This window comes from Amborella trichopoda, chromosome 13 (assembly GCF_054954075.1).
Source record: "Amborella trichopoda isolate Santa Cruz 75 chromosome 13, AtrichopodaSantaCruz75HAP2 v2.0, whole genome shotgun sequence".
Taxonomy (NCBI): domain Eukaryota; kingdom Viridiplantae; phylum Streptophyta; class Magnoliopsida; order Amborellales; family Amborellaceae; genus Amborella; species Amborella trichopoda.
The window spans coordinates 47,029,887-47,052,414 of NC_142348.1; the positions used below are offsets into that span (position 1 = coordinate 47,029,887).

The 22,528-nt window shown below is 36.9% G+C and overlaps 1 protein-coding gene across 20 annotated transcripts; it reads right to left on the bottom strand.

Moving 5' to 3' along the window:
• Positions 1 to 1,934: 1,934 nt before the first annotated feature.
• Positions 1,935 to 22,273, bottom strand: MED19A (mediator of RNA polymerase II transcription subunit 19a-like protein). 20 transcript variants are annotated; one of them, XR_002281665.2, is made up of 9 exons: positions 22,024 to 22,236; positions 8,752 to 8,817; positions 8,594 to 8,634; positions 7,516 to 7,552; positions 3,093 to 3,382; positions 2,770 to 2,994; positions 2,636 to 2,695; positions 2,318 to 2,455; positions 1,935 to 2,213 (listed from the first exon to the last, which is right to left on the bottom strand). XR_002281665.2 is itself a non-coding variant. In XM_088856673.1 (9 exons), exons 6-9 carry the CDS (start codon positions 3,222 to 3,224, stop codon positions 2,411 to 2,413), a joined length of 462 nt encoding a protein of 153 aa, XP_088712799.1. In that variant the 5' UTR covers positions 3,225 to 3,382; positions 3,606 to 4,245; positions 5,252 to 5,426; positions 7,953 to 8,045; positions 8,594 to 8,634; positions 8,752 to 8,794; the 3' UTR covers positions 1,935 to 2,410. The 20 variants fall into 20 exon arrangements, 7 of the variants coding, with proteins under 7 accessions (XP_088712799.1, XP_020525585.1, XP_088712800.1 ...); XR_002281664.2 differs by having other exon boundaries at positions 8,752 to 8,820; positions 22,024 to 22,216; XM_088856673.1 differs by lacking the exons at positions 7,516 to 7,552; positions 22,024 to 22,236 and adding exons at positions 3,606 to 4,245; positions 5,252 to 5,426; positions 7,953 to 8,045 and having other exon boundaries at positions 1,935 to 2,455; positions 8,752 to 8,794.
• Between the last annotated feature and the right edge of the window lie 255 nt (positions 22,274 to 22,528).

Consider the following 22,528-nt stretch of genomic DNA (forward strand, 5'->3'; position numbering starts at 1 on the left):
ACCCCTTGAAACTTTCAGGGGTATTTTGGTCATTTTATTTTATTTAAATTTTTTGTTTCTTTCACTAGTGCGAGTATAATAGAGGAATGGATGTCCAAAATTTGGTGTCAAAATAGTTTATAGAAAAAAATTTAAAATAAAATAGTGTAGAGACGTAACATTGTGATTGGGGTAATCTTAGCCCTCCGTTCAGAATGGACAGTTGGATAAGGGAGAGGAGAGAACTTCTATGCTGTAGGGGAAACATAGAAAGCTTGCACTACATCTTAATGGTATCAGTCTACTCCATTCGAATAAAATAGACCATGTATATTAATACAACCTTAGTTCTACAAATAAGGTTACATCCATGTATAAACTTTTTTCCTGTTGAAAAAGGTGTGGTTTATGGAAGGGAACAACCTTGTAGTAAGGTTGCAGCATTCTACACCACTCAATTTGATTTGCCAAAGGCCTTTCATATTTTCTTGACAATTGAGTGGTCCTTAACTAATTTTAAATTGCAAATAGTGTTGGAAAAACTTGAAGAACATTGCATTGATAAAATCAAGCTAAATATAAAGGTACAATAATAAAGGAAAAAAAGTTCCAACCTTAAAACAATCAAAACAAGGCACACATCCAAACTTCGTCGTAGGATGCAATTTTGGGGTTGAAATTTTTAAGACAGCATGAGAATCTATTTTAATCTCTACTTATAATATTTTAAACTCAAAAAATAGTTCAAGTTAAAAAAATCTATAAATTGATGAGAATATTGAAAATGGACAATCTAGATAATGTATTGCAAGATATAACCATTTTGTAAATTTGAAATAATTTTTTTGCCCGTATCCATTCATCTCAATTTTGAGATGATCAACATCAAAATAGCATCTTTGATGAAGTTTTGAGGCGCATTTTACTTTTACAATTTAAGGTGTCAACCTTATATAAACTTTTTCCTAAAGATCCTAAAGATCCTAAAAAAGTAAAAACCACAAAACAATTGACTTAGTAAGAATAAATTAAAAGAGATATAATTAAGAATGAAATAAAAGAGAGAAAAAGAAACAAACAAACTGGGCCAAGTATAAGCCAAATCTCTAGCCCAATCAGTAGGACAGCCACGTGGAGAACCTCGAGCTAATGGTTCACTTCTTAGCAGGGGGCACAAACATTTCTCTTCCTATCCCCCATATCTCAAATTAAGTTAGAAAATTGATGAAAAACATTTGACTCAACAAAGTGTAGGAAATATGTTTACGAATATTTTCGAAACGGTAAATCGATTTGTGCCCAAGGATAGTTTTGAAATTTTCCAAAAAACAGGAAAATGTAAAAATAAATATTAATGGCCAAAACAATTTCCAATGTTTGAGAAAATGATGAAAAATTAAAAAAAGACATTACAAAACAATATCTTATTTTTTAGGAATTTACATCAAAATTTTTAATTTTTTAAAATACCTAATCAGTTCCCCAAAACCAACAGAAACTGAAACCAATAGCCGGTTCTGGTCTAACCGGGTGGATAGAATTTGAACCGCCCGATTTTTTACACTGCTCTAAATTTTTAGAGTTCAAAGAGAGCCATCCGTATCGCTTATATGTCTATCTTAAGAGACTCCTTCAGGTTCCACAAGAGCTTCTCATTCTTTTCACAAAAAATTCAATTATTCTTAAAGTTGTGAGAGCTCTTCAACTTTGAACAGTGAAAGTAAGCCATTATCCACCAATTCAACTTGCATTACACCTCATTGATGAAAGCATGCCTCACGCACAGCTACCATATCCTTTCATCTTCATACCTCTGGTTGTACAATGTAGAGGAGCAAGTGTTATTTTCACAATATATGAATTACAAAGTCAAATTTTTTATGGATTGCCATCACGTTCTGTATGGGTGTGAAATTATGCAGAAACCACGTAAGTGCTCAATGTATACAAGAAAATTTGGAAGAAGTATGCAACGATGATCCGAATCACATAAAATGAGCTGTTGTAAATGAATAAAAAGCTTCAGAATGAATTACATGAAGCGTTCAAAGCCCCACTGCAGGCCATTCAGTGATCAACCCAATTACAACAAGCAAACCCCATAAAATAAACAGAGGGGGGGCTTTCAACAAGGCAAAGCCACCCACGCTAGCCTTGGCGAATTGAAATGAGACACCACTGGATCACTCATCTTGATAATAAGGCTCTTTGCTCCTCTGAAGAACTGCGACCATCTACACAAACGGGAGGCAATAAGTAGATGAGAGAGTTCACAATCCTAGAACAACTCAGAAAAAGCAGTGGGCAATCAGGCCAAACATATGGTAGGAAAACAAACTGATAGTGTCTGGATCAATAACAAGATATCCCCTTCCCATCTTCACTTCACCAAATATGGAGACAAAACAATCCGAACATAGATTTCTTCGCTTCAATCCTTTGTTAAGCCAACATCATCCACCTTGGCATTCTTATGCTGCAAAATTAAGAGGAGACGGGGGGGGCGGGTGAAGAACATTCATACATCTTTGAAGCTAAAATCCATTCGTACAGCTTAAGATTAACAGGCAGTAAAAATCGTCTCCTAAAAAGCAGCAAACAAATCAACTGCAGCTGCTTGATGCAACATTTGAAACAATATTCAAGAACAGCATACCTTCTTTTTCTTGTGCCTGTGAATATCACCATACTCGTCATGATCATCGTGCTTCCTTTTCTGAGAGAGAGAATACAATATGAGCCTCAAAACTAAAATGAGATTAAAAAGGAGAAGACCATATAAGAACTAACCATGTCCTGATGCTTTTTTTGATTCTCATCACCATCACCATTGCTCCCACCTTTATCCTTCTTTTTCTTCTCCCTATCTTTATCTTTGCTCCTGTCTTTGTGCCGACGTTTGTGCTTCTTGTGCTCTTTATCTTTATCCTTGTCTTTGTGTTTTTTGTGCTTTCTATCTTTGTCAGTGCTCTCAACTTTTGCTTTCGCACTAAAAGTGAGGGTTCCTTTTTCGACCTATTTCAGGCACAAAAAGAAAAGCGTAAATAGTTTGTTCCTAAGATGCTACTCTGAAGTATGAAAAGAATGTCAAGGGCATAAACATTAAAACATACAGCAGGTAGTTCAATTGGTTCAGTTTCTCTGAGCTGAAATGCCTGTCTCAGAGTGTCCAAGTCAAAAGGCCGTATGCGCGAATCCAGATTCCTCAAGGTTGACGTGGTGTGGAAAAGTTGATCCAGTTCCATTCCTTCCCCTTTCCTGATTTCTGTGTCTCCCACAACATTGTGAAGATAATGTGTATCTGAAATGGACAAAGGCAAGGATCTCTTGCAAAAGAAATCATGGTGTGCCCACAACTTGTAGTGATTCAAAAGATCCACAGCACCTGTGAGCTCTCTGGGCCCTAATATTCAAGATAGTTTAAGGCATCAGATACCAGAAAAGGGTAAAATATAAGCGAAGGTGGAAGCTCATCCAAAAGTATCTAAGCATAATGAACAACTTCAGGTTCCACATAAACATGGAATTGTGTTTTTTGGTAATGCTTCACTAGCAATGAGAAAATACTGAAGTTCTTCATTACCAATATAGTTTTACTACTTTGTAATTATTTTTAAAAACCAGACCTTTAAATTATCTGCCAACTGTAAATCATACGATTGAATGACACCTCATGAGATTCAGCAGGAAGTGGTGAACTTGGATCAAAGGCTGCATCTCAGCAGCATATTTCTCGGTGCTAAGAAATGGTAACCCCCAAGGTCTCTTCCTAGCCACAAGGGGACCCATTGTCCCCCTTTCTGTCGGCAACAATTGCTAAGATCTTTAGCAGGTCCATCTCAAAACTGTATAGCCATGACTTAGTCAAAGGGTTTCAAAGCTCCAGAAGAGGCCGAAACATCTCTGACATCCAATACACAGACAATACTCTAGTCTTCTTCTATCCCACTCCTCAGCATGTAAACATTTTCATCCGAAATGGTAATGCTTGCATTTCAGTGAGGAAAATAGTTACAGTATACAAGCATCCCAGAATAAGGTTGCTCTATTCATTGCAAGAAGGGGTACTTGGGATGCTCTATCATAAAGGGTATATGAACCCTGAATAGCAGAGGAAGAAGAAGAAGAAAAAGTTAATGGAACCAAGCTCAAAAAGGTGCCAAAAGGGTTCCGTAGCAATTTCCAGATCTAGCTCTTTTTATGCCAAGAGTGTCCACAGTAGAATAAGCCTCCTGCCTCATATGCTAAAAGTAAGTATGCATATGCCTGCAAGGATCAAATACTTGTTCAAATAAGTGCATAAGCAACCAAGGACAGGGATAACCACCAGACACCCAAGATATGTAGCTCTTTGAGTCGCCCTCAATGACCAAAAAGTTACACCATTCTTGGTTGAATTTTTTATGCCCTTGATGAGAGCCAAAGTTTCGGCCATTGTGGAATCAGTATGCCTACTGAAACCTAAGAAACAGAGCAGGGTATTTTGGCTGACCTCTAAAAAGTCCGCCAAGACCAGCTGGCCAGAGTTGTAGAGTGAGCACCCTTCAAAGTTAGGTTTGACCTGTCCAAGGTCATGGGACCTCCATAAGGACGACCAAGAGATTTGAAGAGGCCTAGCTTTTAAGATGGCCAGCCTATTGTTGCAGAAATTGTGGTAGCATAGCAATGGCAATTTTTAGAGTTTTCAGCCCAAGAGATCACCACAGCTTTGATTCAATATTTTAGAGAATTAGAAGTGCTCTCCCTCGCCTCAAAAATTCTGGTATTTCTTTCAGTCCAGAGCACCCAAATTGTTGCATCCAATGAAGCATGTAAAAGGTGAACGCAAAAAGGAAGGTATTTGGACTTCTTGTGATTATTCTTGAGATGCTTTGAATAGTCTACAGGAAAGAAGATTAATGTGGCCAAGACCAAACTGATGGGAGTGGGTGATGTAGTGGGTTTTTAATTTTGATCTTATTTTAATTATCTCTTTAGGTACCAAAACTAGGTTTTGTTTATATGGTCTTTTATCTATTTAAGTCAGGGTATTTAGATTGTCTTTAGTTGTAGAGAATTGAGGGGTAGAGTTGGAAGTTTTATTTTTAAAAGATGAAATTAAGATTTAATATTGATTACGGTTTCTTAAGCAGCAAGTTAGATTTTAGAAATTTTTTTCTATAAATATGCAAATGTTGGAAAATAAAGGAGAAGGATGTTTTTTGGGCCTTCTGAAAAAATCTTTTTGGGGTGGACTCTCCTGTAGACCCTGAGATAAGGTACAGTTTCTCACCCTTTTTAATTTGCAATTTATTTTCTTTCTTCCTTCTCCCTACATCAATTTCTTTTCTTTCTCCCTTTTCCCCTACATCTGTGGGAGTGGATCAGGCCATGGTAACGAACTCTGCAAGAAGGATGGGATGTGGGGTGGACGCAATCCCCACTAAGTACCTCAATCATTCTCTTAGCTTGGGTATGCCACACAGAGGAGTTTGTCAGCATGGAATGGAAGGTTTCCATTCATTGAAGCAGGCCAATTCTAATAAAAGCAAACCTATCAAATATTGCAGTATATCACATGCCACTCTTTAAAATGCCTGTGACCATTATAAAAAGAATCAAACAAATGATGAGGGATTTCATATTGGCAGGGGAGGGTGGATCTCAAAAAACATCCATCTTGTCAATTCAGAAATAGTATATATGGGTAAAAAAGAGGGATGTTTGGCATTAGGAGGCTAAAAAAAATTAATTCAGCACAGCTGGGGAAATGTAGTGGCCCTTTACGACTCAGGAAGCAAGTTACAGAAAGAAATTATAGAACACAATCACGAACTTGATGATTCAGACTGGCTGCTCAACAGTTCATCAATATACAAATGTCAGCTTTTTTTCTTTCTTTTTTGGTGAACAATGACAGGAGTTAAAAAAGGAATCTCATCAACTTACCTGAGCTTTATCAGTTGACTCAGGTTCGTAGTGAAATCAGGGTCTCAGTTTTGAAAATGGAAGGATACATGGCTGGGCTACAGCTCATTGGTTGCTTGATTCCCAGGTCCTTTTATGTTACAAATGGATCAGGGAGTCACTATTTGACAATCTTATGAAATCAATGGTGGTCATCTGGCATGGTTACTGAGCTTAAGGAGAAATCTAACCAGAGCAGAGACATCCAAGTTAGAAGCAACTCCTGTTCCTTCTCAATACCCAATCCAAACAACAGCATGTCAAGACAAAATAGTGTGGAACCAGCCTCATTGCACACCTTCTCAGTGTTATCATTCTATGACCAACTACAGTCTAGCAATGAACCACCACCAATTTCGAGTAAGGTGTGGTCAGTTCCTGATCCACTGAACATTTAGGTCTTCACCTGGCTCATCATTCGGCAAAAAGCCCGCACTCGACAACATTCAGCAAAGGGACATCATATAATGAACTGGTGTATCATGTATAAAGAGTGTGGAGACCATAGGCCATCTGCTTTTACATTGCCCTTTTGCCTAGCAAGTGTAACCACTCATCCCCGACCTGTTCAACAAGGGTGGGGTGACATCTAAGTTGATGCAACAACTGTTTGCAATTCTTGATTACGCTACCCAGCACAGGCATCTTCCTTTGGCATTCCTCCATCATTGCTTTGGATCATTTGGTAGGAAGAAAATAGGAGGATCTTTGAAAGTAGAGTATCACATATCGACAGCAGAAAGGGTAAGATAAAAGCTTTAATCATTTCTTGAGCTGCTTGGCATAAGTAGCTGAAGTGTCTCTATATCTGATTTTGCACCTAACTGGAAAGCAATCACTTGTAACTAACACCTCCAGGAGAAATACCTCACTCCACTTATGGTCACCTCCGTAAGCCAGCACCATCAAAACTAAATTTAGATGGTTGCTCCCTTGGCAAACCAGGACCAACAAGCGTAGTGGCATATAAGACATCATCTTAGCACTCCATTAAAGGTTGCCTACACCATAGTTGTGGATGCAAAAGTGCTACTAGAAGGGCACAAGCCATTTGACAGAAGTTGGGGATCGTCTAAGGCGACTCCAAGAATGTTATCATTTGAGTAAAATTTCAACCAAATAACCAACATTTCAAGTTTCCTTCAAGTCTCTTTAAGGCACACTCAGAGAGAGTCTAACAAAGTGGCTCATTCTCTATCCAGGGATGGGACTACAGGTGTCAGTTTTGAAATTAATCGCTCTCCTGCATAAGAGGCTTTTTGCGTTTTGTTTCAATTCAGGCACCACAAGTTTTTATAGAACACATATTGCTCGGCATTTGTGAGCTGGGATAGGAGACAAATGTAAATCCTTTTTTGAACATCAGACAAATGTAAACCCGTATTATCAATTCCGACGTACAGTAAAGTTTATTGGAAATCATCGAATTCAATTTAAATATGAAAATGAATTTTCTTTATCAAAAGAAATTTCAACGAGTCTCAACTAAATCAACACCAAACTCATGCTTGCTAGCCAGAAATTTTCTTTCACACAATGGCAATACTGTGAAAACCTTATTAAACAATTATTAAATGATAGCATAACTACCTTGTGAACATACTATCACGCATCTCCACTGATGCACCTGTTTGAGGGGGGAGGAGGAGGGTGTTAAGATGTGTGCAGTGAAGTATCTTTGGATATATGTATTTCAACTGTTAGTTCAGGGGCATTTGCACCATACTCTATATCTCGGTGACAATTATCGTCATTGGGATATTACTACTGGGGGAGTTTATCGGGATACTATCGTGTTTGTCTTGTTAATTGGGAAATTTTGGATAATTTTCCGGACTCCAGTATATTAAACTAAAGACATATGTTTATCATGATATAAGTTTTTAAAATACGAATTCAAATTATACACAACAAAAAACATAAATATGTTAAAAAGTTCACAATTGAAAAAATTGAAAGTAAATTTTAATGTATATACAAATTTTAAAAAATCAAAACTCATTATCCAAGCTACTAGCTTAACTTACATATCTGTTATCAATTTCTTGCAAATTACTCCCCATTATCAATCTCTTGCAATGGCTCCTTCAAATTGCTCCCCATTTGCCTCATTGATAGTTCTAGAGCAGTTTTTATGTCAATAATATGTTTCTTTTCAAATTCAAAATGTTAATTTTGCTTTCAGATATCATATTACATAAATGTAACTATTTTGAGGGGCTTTTATTGTGATAATAAGGGGATCCTTAAGATATCATGATAAATTCATTTCACCGGGATATTATTGGAGTTATTATCAGCAATAGAATTTATCGTGATAAAATAAAGATAATTCCAATTATGGGAGATAATTGTCGCTAAGTTCTTTGTACAAGGCATTCACTGTACTTTTTATACCCAAAAATAAAGGGATTGTCTACAAAGAGACTATTTATCTTTTGTACAAGGAGGTCACAACTATTCCCACTCATTAGAGATCGAATTGAACTGCTTGGGTTGAGTCACGAAGTCCGAAATATTTTTGTTTGGGAACTTTGTGGCAAATCAATGACACTTTTACAACCACCCATTTTGAAATCTAAGGTACAATAATGATTGTGACCTCCTTGTATAAAAGGTAAATTGTCTCTTTATAGACAATCCCCCAAAAAAATCAAATTGCATATACATAATCCCTTTTTAATCCAATCGGAGCTTTGCAGACTTTCCCTGAATATAAAAGAAATAAACTATATCAATCATTCAACCTAGAAAAAACAATAAGTTATGATGAAATATGTGCACATCATACAACATTCTAATGAGTATGCTATTTAAAAGTAGTACCTCTACCAAATTTCTTGCCTTCTAAATCCATCTTTGTCAAAGCCATGACAAAGTTCCATCCATCTTCTACTGGGGAAAGAGAGCAAAAGAGTTCTTGCAGTAAATAAGAAGTTTCCAATACGGAGCAAACTATCTAAAAGATATGAATATACAGGTCACTCCTAAGTTAAAACAAGCGAATAACAAAAAATTAATTTATGAAAACCTGCCCAAGGGTATAAACCAATCAATTTTGTCGACCTAAATACAAGTTTTGAACATAAGCAGCACAAATTATTCAATGTGGGAGTGCTTCAAATTTGTTGCTTGGCACTTTGAAAATAAACATGAAAAGTAACCACTTTTGTCTTAATTTGGAAAGCTTCCGTTCTATAAAGACAAAAACACAAACCTGGAATCAAGCACTTGGCCCTGTGGTTAGGGCCTTAGGAGACTGCAACAGAACATACAAATTTTGAAACCCACAGGAGGCTGCAATAGAACATCCAAATTTCAAAACCCAGTACTGACCTGCCCCAAATAGAAGACCCATAAAACCCTTCACTCCCTCATAGAAACTGGGTAACAAACCACTTGACAAAGGCCACAGGAGTGAAAGGGAAGAACTTCAAAGTTACTTAAGACAAAATTATGTACATAACTTTTATTTTCCTTTCTAGTTAGTAACATAGGATGCCCTGGGAATATAAAGAAGACAAGGTGACCCAAGTTATGCCTCTACGCCAAATCCAAAAGAATCATACTATTTACTAGTAACATAAAAGAACCACAACAAATTGAAGATGTTATGCTCCAATCAAGTCTCAACTCTTCATATGGGCACCTCCAAAATGCACTCTTATTGTTCAGAGAAAATAACACTCATGCAATGACAAGATCCTTCATATATATTTGGCAATACCAATCCTACTTAAACAATATTCCCATGATCACTTCCAAATACGCCCGTTACCTACTCCTAAGGTTGAGGATTTAAGGGTTCCCTCACTTAGGCATCCACCATGATGTCTTTGAGGTGAATGTTAGGCTGGGATCAGAAAACTCAATTCTATACACATTTTTAAACATGTACTGTTTATCATCTAAAAATAACTTCCCTCTAGAAACATTTTAAGCAAATTAAAAAACAATATGCCTAACTTTCCATTGGCAGCGCTAGTAAATGAAGAGGCATTTGGATTCATTCTACTCAGTTTGATTCAAAAACATAAACTAGTTGCATGGAATCAACATGGGATTTCCTAAAGGACAAATACTTGCATAAAAAAGATGAATATAAATGAAGCTAGTTTGGTCTTCGCACTAATGAAAATGCTGACACAAGGAAGCTACACACTCCCCAGCCCTCAAATTGCCCTTAATAAGGCCGGACAAGCTTCATCCATGCGTGTTTCATTCCAACCATTGCTTCTACTGCTCATGCCTTCTTTATTTTTCTTTTTCTTTCTTTTTTTGACACATGCTTATCCAGTACAGATTTCAATTACAAGCATGCAGGCTGAATTTGGCCAGGCTCAACAAATGAGTGGAATGGGCCACTGCTAGTGGTGTCTACATAAAAGAAGCTACATCAAGATGTCTAATCCTTAATTTATTATTTCTTTTTCGTTTCTCTCATAAACAGCACAACTGCTTCTCCGATGTAAAAAGAATAGCATCCCATAATTTTCAAATATTACTATCACTTCCTAACCCTCTCCTTTTATATGGCAAGTTCCAGAAATGTCGGCCACTCATTTTTGCACATCAAATTGCATAATAATCAATCAAGCCCATATAGCATGCCCCGGCAAGGGTACACTGTACAACAACTCCCTCATACAAAATTGCTAATTGAGGAAATTTTTATTTTTTATTCAAAATTTTGGGATCCATCTAAGTAGCAGTGAGAAAGAACATGGTTGGAAGTAGTGAGAAAAGATATGGTAACTTATGGCCTCATTGAGGGTATAGCCCTTGCTAGAGAAAAAGGCAGACCAAGATTTGTGTAGCCAATAAATGGAAAAAGGCTTTGATGATGATGATGATGATGATGATCTTGTTGATAATTGTCTTGATTCCAGTTTATATGGGATTGGTTTCTTATTAAATTGGGATATATTATCAACCCAACTTCCTAGTGTGTACGAGTTGTTTTTATGGGATAATGTCCAATTAGATTAAAATGGTCATGAGAGTTCATCTTTTATGGGATAGTGATAGATTCCATAAAAGTAAAGATAAAGTTAAGAAAAAAGTGAAGCCTTGCACGTACCACTTTATGGGGGTTTCTTTCTGTATATAAAATTGTATTGTAGACAGAGAAACTATGAGAAAAAGTAGGGACCATCACGTGGGTGCACTTTGGGTTTGTTTCTTCTCTCTATATTGGGATATTTTATAAAGCGAGAAAATGCATAGAAAGAATGGAATCTTTTTGGGGTTTTGTAAAGAGAGAAAACTTTAGAGATATGAGGCATTATGGGAGATTGAGTTTCTTCTTTGGTTCTGTCAAGTATGAGTCTCTTGTAATTTTCTTTCTTTGATTTAGTGAAAAACATCGATCGTCTTCGCCTGTGAATGTAGTCACATTTGTAACGAATCAGATAAATATTGGTTTTTTTTTTATGTTATTTCTTTCGTGCTTTATTTTTTCTTGCTTGTTATATTTTTCTCGTACTTTGTTTACTAAAAATCAACCTGTAGGGTTTAGAGCTTCCACGCACAACAAGTGACGACGATCTAGATGCTTTTCACTAAATCAAAGAAATAAAATTACAGGAGGCTCATACCTGAGAGAACCAGAGAAGAAACCCAACCTTTGATAATGCCTCCTCTCTACAATTTTCTCTCGACAAAAACCCAAAAAAGATTCTCTTCTTTCTATGCACTTTATCTTCACAGAATATCATAATATAGAGAGAAGAAACAAACCCAAAGTGTACCCACGTGATGGCCCCTACTTTTTCCCATAGTTTCTCTCTCTACAATACAACTTTATAAAACGCCCATAAAGTGGTATATGCAAGGCTCCACCTTTCCTTATCTTTATCTCCATTTTTATGGGATGTATCATTATCCCATAAAAGATGGACTCTCATGACCATCTTAATCTAATTGGACCTTATCACATAAATACAACTCATATACAATAGAAATTTGGGTTAATGATAAATCTCAAATTAATAAGAAACTAATCCCATATAAAATGGAATCAAAACAATTATCAACAAATCTCAACCTTGGTTTGATTTCCAAAAGAGATTCTCATCGACCGTCTTCTCCACCACGCGCCCCCACAGGCGCTCACCTTGGCAACACATTAATTAAGTTCAAGCATAGCTTGAATTTCTGTAATGGAACTAGCTTTGTCAACATATCCGCAACATTCTTCTTAGTGTCAATCTTCAGTAACAAATATCACCTTCAGCTATTATCTCACGAATAAAATGATACCTGACATCAATATGCTTCATCCTTGCATAATATACTTGGTTCTTCGCTAAATGTATTGCACTCTGACTATCACAATAAATAATTGTCCCTTCTTGCCATAAGCCCAAATCACTTACAAGCCCTCTAAGCGAAATGGCTTCTCATTGCCTCAGTAACTGCTACGTATTCTGCTTCACTCATAGACAATGCAACCACAGTTTGAAGCATCGATCTCCAACTGATCAGAGCTCCTGCAAGTACAAACGCATAACCTGTAGTAGATATCCTACAGTCCAAATCACTTGCAAAGTCAACATCAACATAACCAATAACATTGTTACCAAATTTGTTACCTCTATCAAACACCAGACCCACTTCTGATGTACCCCTTAGGTAACGGAGAATCCATTTTACTGCATGTCAATACACCTTTCCTAAATTAGCCATATCCTTGCTAACAACACATAACGACATGAGAAATATCTAGACGAGTGCAAACCATTACACAAATGAGACTTCCAACTGCATTCAAATAGGGAACATGCGACATGTATTCCTTTTCAGCATCTGCACTTGGAGATAATGCTGCCGACAATCTGAACTGTGCAGTAGCAGGAGTACCATTGGCTTTGAATTTTCCATCCCAAATCTAGCGAGAGCCTTCTCAATGTACTACTTTTAAGATAGCCACAATTTACCAACTATTTATCTCTGCGAATCTCCATGCCCAAAATTTTCTTTACTGAACCTAAATCTTTCATCTCAAATTCTCTAGCAAGCTGAGTCTTCAATTTACTGATTTCTAAAGAATTCTTTGCTGCAATAAGTATGTCATCTACATAAAGCAATATATAGATGAACGAACCATTAGTAAATCTCTTAAAATAGACACAATTGTCGTACTTACTTATGACATACTGGTGTCTAATCATGAATGTATCAAAGCACTTGTACCACTTCCTAGGAGACTGCTTTAGTCTGTACAATAACTTCTTCGACTTGCAAACATAGTCCTCCTTGCCTTTAACGACAAACCCCTATGGTTGAGTCATATAAATCTGTTCTTCTAAATCTCCATGAAGGAATGCAGTCTTGATATCAAGCGGCTCTAACTCCAAATTAAACAATGCCACCATGGCTAGTAATACCTGAATGGAAATATGTTTCACAACTAGAGAGAAAATCTCATTATAGTCAATACCGTCTTTTTGTGCATAGCCTTTTGCAACCAAACGTGCCTTAAACTGATCACCACCAGTCTCAGGTGACTTATCTTTCTTCTTATAAATACATTTACATCCAATGGCTCTCTTACCAACTTCATGAGATCTCAAGTATGATTCTTCTGAAGAGACTCTATTTCTTCATCCATGGCATCACTCCACCTGCTACTGTCACTATCCTGTGTAGCTTCCTTAAAAGTAGATGGCTCTTGGTTTGCAGTAGCCAATGCATAAGCCACCACGTCCTCAAAACTATACCGCACCACTGGCTTTTTTATTTTCTTTCCCTTTCCAAGCTAAGCCTCTTCCTCATGTGGAGTAGCTCAACGACCTCCTCATAGTCAACACCTTCATTAAGTCTCTCACAGGGAATTTCTAACACATATTTTAGAGTATTTTTTGGAGTTGTCAACTCCACGTCAACTGCATCACTACTACTGCAATTTCCACTTTCTACACCCTTCTAAATGTGCTTCAAATGGTAGACTCATCAAACTTAACATCACAACTAATAAAAAACTTACGCGACTTAGGATTTGGGCATCACATTCTATAGCCTTTAACCCCATCCGCATAACCAAGGAAAATACATTTCTTTGATCTTGGACTCAATTTATCATCCTTCACATGAGCATACACAGGACAACCAAAATTCTTAAATAAGAAAAGCAACAAGTTTACCAAACCATACCTATTGTGGTGTTTTGTAATCTATTGTTGTAGATGGTGACCTGTTGATGAGGTAACACGCTGTATTGACCGCTTATGCCCAAAAGTCCTTTGACAAACCAGTATTCCTCAACATGCTGTCAGCATTTTCTAGAAGTGACATGTTCATGCACTTAGCAACTCCATTTTGTTGCGGAGTTTTTGGAGTGGTGAAGTGAGAAACAATTCTTTTGCTCTTGCGAAAATTCACAAATTTCGCTGAAGTGTACTCTCCACCATTATCAGTCCTCAAGCACGTGACCATAACTTTTCAATACTTGAATGTGTTAAATACATCTATCTTTCTCTTTGATGTGTTAATCCATACCTTCTTTGAGAAATCATCAATGAATGAAACAAAGTATAGAGATTCACCTTTTGGGACAACAGATGCAGGTCCCCATACATCTGAATGAATATAGTCAAGAATGTCTTTTGTGGTATGTTCTAACGTGCGAACTACACCTCATATTGTTTACCATAGACAATGCTCACAGAAGTCCAACTTGCACTTCTTCACACAATTGATCAATTAACGTTTGTTTAGTTCCACCAAAGCTCTCTCACCCTTGTGGCCCAACCGCATATGCAACAACTTAGTCAAGTCAAAATCACCATTAAATATGAAAATTACTGCTCTATCGGTGATAGTATTCCCAAGCTACACATATAAATTCAGTATGGTCTTCTTGCCTTTCATCACAACCACAACACCCTTAAGAACCTTCAAAAACAAATTTGAAGCCATTGGAGTCTAAGGCACCCAAAGAGATAAGATTGTTCTTAAGATCTAAAACATGTCTACTATCAGTCAAGGCTCTCACAACTCCATCATACATCTTGATAGTAATTGTCCCAACACCAATGGTCTTGCAAGCCGCATCATTCCCCATCGAAACTGATCCACCATCAATCCTCTTGTATGTGGTGAACCAATCCTGATGAGGGCACATATGATAGGAACATCATGAATCAAGAATCCACGAATCTTTAGAGTTGTCACAATTTATCAAGACTAACAACACATTATCTGTTCCACGAGCTTCCATCAACTATATTGACTGCTTCAAAGGTTCGTCTTTCTTTCTCCTTGAGTTTCTGTCAATCTTTCTTTACATGTTCCACTTCGTGCATTAAATGCAATGAATATTACCTTTTCCTGATCTGAATTTGGATCTGGACTTGCCCTGACCTTCCTGTCCCTTCCACTTCTCTCAACAGATCTCCCTCTAACCACTAAACCATCTGCATGTGGCTGAGCATTACCCTATCTCTTCCTCAAATCATTAGAGAGGAGTTGAAATCACATCCTCTATCTACATGGTATCTTTTTCAAAAAGCAATGTTGTTTTTTTTTTTTTTGATAAACGTTAACTTTTGTATTACGATAAAGAGTTGGAATACAGTTTTGGGTTAATCCGAGAGTACCTTCTAGCAATGTTGTGACTAGATGCTCATACAAATGAGGGAGTGAGGACAATAAAATTATAGTCTTATCCTCACCATCTATTTTAACACCAACATTCAATAATTCACAAATTATTTTATTAAAATAAGGTGTTCATCAATATTTGTACTTTCATTCATCCGCAGGGTGTATAATTTTTGCTTTAAAAACAATTGATTTGTGAGGGGCTTTGTTATATACAAACTCTCAAGCTTCGACCAAAGACTTGATGTCGAATCCTCATAGACGATATTAAATTGCACTTCACTCGATAAGCACAATCGAATAGTGCTCATAGCACTTAGATCTAAGTCTTCCCAATCCTCATCAGACATAGATTCCGGTTTCTTTGACTTTCATTTTAGAGCTTTACGTAGACCTTATTGCACTAGCAAATGCCGAACATTGATTTTGCATTCAAAAATTATTTTTGCCATCAAATTTCTCCACCTCAAACTTTGCATTCGAAACCTTTACCGCCATACCAACAACACAAACCAGGTTCTGATACCACTTGTTGTGTGCGGAAGCTCTAATCCCGACAAGATTGGGTGAGTCCTACTTTGATTAGGATAGGGCCATGAGTTCATACAAGATAATGATAAATTAGGCTTCCCATAAAGTTAGGATTAACATGGAATCTCACATACTTGCCTTTTTTGAGGTTTCCCTTTCTATATAAAATTGTATTCTAGAGAGAGAAACTAAGGGAAAAAGTAAAGGGCAATCACATGGAGTGCACTTTGGGTTTCTTTCTTCTCTCTCTATTGGGAAAGTTTGTAGAGAGAGAGCATAGAAAGAAAGGAATCTTTTGGGTTATTTTGTAGAGAGAAGAAGGTTTGGTGGGAGATTGAGTTCTGTGTATCTGATTCTCTCAAGCTAAGTGCCTTGTAAGTTTCTTTCTTTGATTTAGTAGAAAACATCAATCGTTTTCGCCCGTGGATGGAGTCACATCTATGACAAACCACGTAAATTCTAGTGTTCTTCGCCCGTGGATGTAGTCACATCTATGACAAACCCATGGCAAATTATTTTTTTCTTACTTGTTGCTTGTTTTATTTTTCTCGTACTTTATTTGCCAAAAAATCAACGCATCAAGTTTAGAGCTTCCTATCGAGTTTAGAGCTTCTGCCCACAACAAATCTAAGTAGTAGTAGATGATCCCAAATTTTGGGATCTAAAAAAATGTTCCTAACACAATGTTATCAAATGCGCGATGCAGACTTGATGCGGTCGAGGGTCTGATGCGGGCGCTCAATGTGGGCACACATATGATGCACTCAATAAATTTAATACAAATAGAAAAATGTAAAAGATGTTAAAATGCATAGAAAACGCCAATGTCTGATTTTTGTGATAATAGAAATTTCAATTTAGTGCTCTCTAATATATTGGTTGTCCGAGTCACCTGATAGCCTAATAGTATGATAAAGAGTAAAATAGTTTATAGTCTTACATGTGATGTAATATAAAGCAATCCATTCCATCCCAATAGTAACGATAATTAACAATTTAACATAACATCCAAAGACTAAAATACTTACAAAATCACAGGTTTTACGACCATAACCTCAGAGCCACAACCTAAACATAACATACAAAGCCCAAATCGAAAAAAATTCCGATATCTTGGATTTAATATCCAAGGCCTTGAATCCTTGGAATACTTGTAAATATTCACTAGAAAACTTACAAAGCCCAAATCGTAAGAAATTCCGATTTCTTGGATTTAATCTCCAAGGCCTTGAATCCTTGGAATACTTGTAAATATTCACTAGACGACTTTCAAAATGAAGCCTTAAACAATATCAAACAATCCACCAACAATTCAAGAACGAACCCCAAATTTTTTTCTAACATTTTGGAAGCACAAAAGGTTTTTGTTTCTTTTTTTTATTTCAATCCCCTTACAACCATGGAAGCATGGTTCTAGAGGTTTTTTGGGGAGTAATATACCCCCCTTTTAGAGGGGAAATTACAATTTTGGCCCTGCTAATGGGCGGGCCCCTGCATCACAGACGATGTGGGTGATGCAGGCAATGCGACCGCATATGCACTCACGAAGTCCCGCATATGCAGTTTGGGACAATGCTATGATAGCCGCATGATGCATTATGCAGCCGCTTAATGCAGCTGCATAATGCATTGTGGCTGCATGTGATAACATTGTCCTATCATGAATTTTGCTCAAGGGAGTAGATGTACAATATAGTCCCGTGGGAATAGGGAATCTTTTGGCTAACACTTTTAAGTATTTGGGGCTGGAATGATACCAATATGTCAATGCATTTTCCTTGTGGAATGAAGTAGAAACTCACAAGATAAAATTAAGAAATCAAAGGAAAAGAAATATTCACAGATACTATAAGATTAACCAGAAGAAATTACTTTGATGCATGCAACAAGGACATCCTAACATTCAAATATATGCTGAACCACAAAGATAATGTCATTCAAAGCAATAAAGAATTCTTCCTAGACAAGGTTCTTAGACCAGATCTCTCCCTGTTCCATCATCAATGCCTTTCAAGAATGCCTCCTACCGGCTCCACAATAGGTGCCTTGGCAATACATTTTATCATAAAAAGTTATTTGAGGTGAGGTGCCTTTGTGTAGACCCTTCTTGGCTGACCACTAGAGTGTTGAGAGATCTTATGTTTTTCTTTGACAAGAAGTCCTATCACCTTAAGCCTTAAGCTGGTGAATCCTCATAAGAGATGGGGGCATGGCTCACCCCCACTTGCTTTAATAGATGCTTTTTGGGCCATAGCACCAAGATAGCATATCACTTGATACACCGGTAAATAGCACTTAAGATAAGCCCCTTTGGATACCCGGAAAAAATTGTCTGGAAAAAACTTTCCTGTGAAATACATTTCCTGTGAAAAATATTTCCTATAAAATGCATTTTTATAGTTTGGATAGCATCTGGATGCCCACTGGAAGATGCATTTCTACTTGGAAAAAGGGTTAAAATGCAAGGAAGGAATCTACAGAGAGTAAAACATGGTAGAGATAGGGAGGAAGTGGCTATAGCAAGATGGAAGTAGAAAGAGATTTCCATGAAAAGAGAGAGACGACAAACAAAGTTATAAGAATTTTTTAGAATGAGAAGAAAGGGAAAGAGAGATGGGTTTGGGGGGAGGGGGGAGGGGGGCAGAGAAGAGAGAGAGAGAGAGAGGGTGGATGAGAGAGACAAGAGATTGCCCTTTTCCATCCGGGCCCCACTAGCTATACACTCATTTTAAATGTTTTTTTTTTTGGCCCGCTTCATAAGGAAATCTGACATAGAAATTAAATGTTTAGCTTGTGGAGAGAAAAAGAATTTCTTTGTTTTGGGCTCAAAATAGAGAAATAATTTCTGAAAGAAAAAAGTTTTCGCCCAGATTTGGATCCAAATGGCGGAAATGACCAATCTCCCTAGAAAAATATTTGTTAGTAATTTTTTCCAGGGATCCAAACAGCCCCATAAAGAACATGAGAGGAACCAATCTTCTCCATAATAATAATGGTTCCAATCCAAAGACGAAACAAGCACATAATCACACTTCCAAGTGAGAGCACAGTGCGAGGACACAAGAACAATGCTAGAGAACAACGAGTATAGGGTCTAAATGGCTTCCCTACAGATGTTTTAGGTTTTTGTGTTACACAATGACAATATGTTACTTGAATATGTAATCTATAATGTATGGTTTTTTATGTCATCTTCATTCACTAGGTTGTAATTGGCTTTCATGGTCATTATACGTATAACAATATAAATAAGAGCAGTATTTGTTGAATAACGTGCTGCAGCATTCACCTTTTATGTGCCAAAAAACATGGAAGAGCCTAATTCCTCAGGTTTAGTTGAAAATATTGTTTTAAGGTGGACTGAATTTGGCTAGGCTCAACAAGTGAGAACAATGGGACGCCATAGTGGTGCCTATACTGCCAATCCCATGTCAAGTTTACATTCTTGCACACTCTCCATCTGACCCACGCTTTTATTAGATCAATTGTCATTTCTTTGCCAATTCCCTCATAAACAAGCACATCATCTCCATAATTAAAGGTAGCATTCAATTTTTTTCCACCAAATTTTACAACCACTTCTTTACCCTTATCTTTTTGTATTGTAAATCACAGCATCCTATGCCATAGTTGGGGCAGGAATGATACCAAAGAGAAACAAGGTATTTTTGGAAGGAACTAGGAATTCATAATAAAAAAATTAGGAGATCAGGGCAAAGAAAAATCAGACATAACATTTAACCGAAGATATTGCCCTGGTGCACCCAAACAGCACACTAATGTTCAAATAAATGCCACATTCAAAAAGAAAATATCATCAAAGACGACAATAAGTTACAGACAATAATCCACGAAAGAAATGTATAACTATACTGATGTAAACCAGCAGTTCCGCCATAAGAAAATAAAAAGGAAAACAACAACACCACAAATTTTGGCATCCCATTCTATTCTAAGACTGAAAAATTATAACACAAATCAACTGAGGGAGAGAGAGGCCTCCGCATCATAGAGAAACAAAAATTGAAGAAACAAAAAAGGACTAGTAGAATGGGGCATGTGAAGAGATAAAAAAGGGAAAAGTGACAAGATAGATAGAAGCAAAGGACATAGTATGCAAGAGATCTAAAGGCTACAAAGACAAAGATCAATAAATAAAGAGGATGAGAGATAAATTTAGAGGGAGGGAAACACTAAGAGAAAGAGAGTGCCAAGCGAGTGAGTGAGTGGGGTTGTGACGAACCTTCTTCTTCCACTGTGCTTTTGTTATAGCTATTGGTGTTGGTTGACCGATCAATTGATACTATGGGATTTTTTGTGCTTTGTGTCATATCAGAGTAACTAGCCATCCTCATTGCCTCAGACTTAGAGATCAAAGTGGATATAAAATAATAATCACCCTTGGTGTGCAATTAAGTAATATGGGAGTCATTTACCTTTCCTTTTTCTTATGTTGTAGTGCAAATACATGTTATGTCAATTAAGTGATGGGCATGATGGGCAAGTGCTTCCATAACCTTTATGCCATTGTCCCTCGTCTAGAAGCTAATCTAACTATGTTATGATCATTATAACTCATACATGCCTACAGTAATAATCTATTTATAGCTTCAAAGACTACCATGGTCAGGATTCTTATTTCTTCATGTGATCATAATTAATTCATTGTACCTTTTAATGATCCTAGCAGCCTCATTAGCCATGTTTCTTCCACTCTAGTCATGCTCAATTGCATAGAAATTATAATATCTGAAGGCCAAAAATGAGGCAACGCACACTTAAATTCTAAAAGGAATTCCATGAGGTTGTGAATTGTAATACAATGCAGCCTTGCTGAATTCATTTGGATTGTTCTTATAACCAAATAAATTTACTTGTTGGATCAGATATTAGTTCAAGTGGAAGGCTCAAAAAAGGTAAGGGGCAGGACCAAAAGAACATGATTGGAAGTAACGAGAAAAGATATGGGGACTTATGGCCTCACTAAGGGTAAGACTCTTAATATTGCAGAATGGCGGACCAAGATTAGTTGGGAAAATACTTTGACGATGATGACAAACCCCGTTCTAATCTGGTTGGACCTTAGAGCTGGATCAGGCCTGATGTGGTCCTCTCTGAACCAACTGATTGAACACTATGTGGTTATTTTGCTTGGTTCAATTTGATGCCACGAACAAATTTCAGGTCATCATTGAAGATTTTGCATTTTCTGTCAATGGAATGGGAGCTTGATGGGAGCAGAATTTGAAGTTATTGGTTATGGAAAGTTAAGAAGTCACTCTTTACTTGCTGAGAATGATTAATAGATAACAGACACAGTAATTTGAACAGCAGGTCGCGAGAGGATTGATGCACTGTCTGGTGCAACACCTACTAGAAGTATGAATCTAGTCAATGGAACACCCACCCTTTTCTAGTGTAAACCTATAGGTCTTTAAGGTATTGAAATGCACTCAAATAAGAAATTTTTTATTTGAAGATGAACAACCAATATTCATCATTATGTAAAGAGTTTTGATCAAAGATGTGATTAGTCTTCATTGATACTCCAAATTTATGATTGAGGTTCGTAGAACTTGCACTCCTAAATCCCAAACTCCATTCAATCAAGTATCAGAATACTTACTATTTCCTTTATTCTACGAACATTTATGGCATACAACAAAAACATGAAACCAAAACCCAATACAAAGCAATTTATAGCATACAAAAATATGCAAAAACCCTTCTGCAACACACAACAAACCAGCAAAACCCAATTCATTCCGTGAAAAAAAAACCCTGTGAAATAAAAACCAATTCACTAATCCAGTGATAGAGCTCAATATATGAGAAAAACCTAAAACCCATTTCATATATGCAATACTCCATACAATCCATGAAACGAAAACCCCAAAAACTTTATAGATCCAAAAGAAGAGACAAATCAGAGGCAATAGATGAGAGAAATGGTCGATCTGTTACCTGTAGAATCAGGATGAGAAGAACCTAGTAATCGGAACGTAAATTTGCTCGGGCTTTTGCCCTGGTCCCTTTATAAAAAAGAGCGGACCCTTACTCAGCTGTATTGAAAATAGATTCTCACTAAAAATGGTGGTGCCTCAGGTTTTATTGGGTAGTGGGACTGAGGCTTTAGAGAGAGAGACGGGGTTAGTGCAAGTCGAGATCGAGGGAAATGGTTTTTTTATCGTTTGATAGGGCCGTCAAAATAAATAGGGGTGTCGTTTGCACAAGGTTGCAGCCTTAAACAACTCACTCTAAATTTTCAATTAAGGCGCAGCTCTAAATTTTATTATAAATATGAATTTGATATAAAATATTCTTAAGATAGCTCGACAACATCTCTAATTGTAAAAATTTTAACTTTAAAAATGATTCAAATCAATAGATTTATAAACAAATGAAAATCTTGAAAAGGGACAGTCCAAATAATGTGTTGCAAGATACATTATTTAATAGACTCGAAATC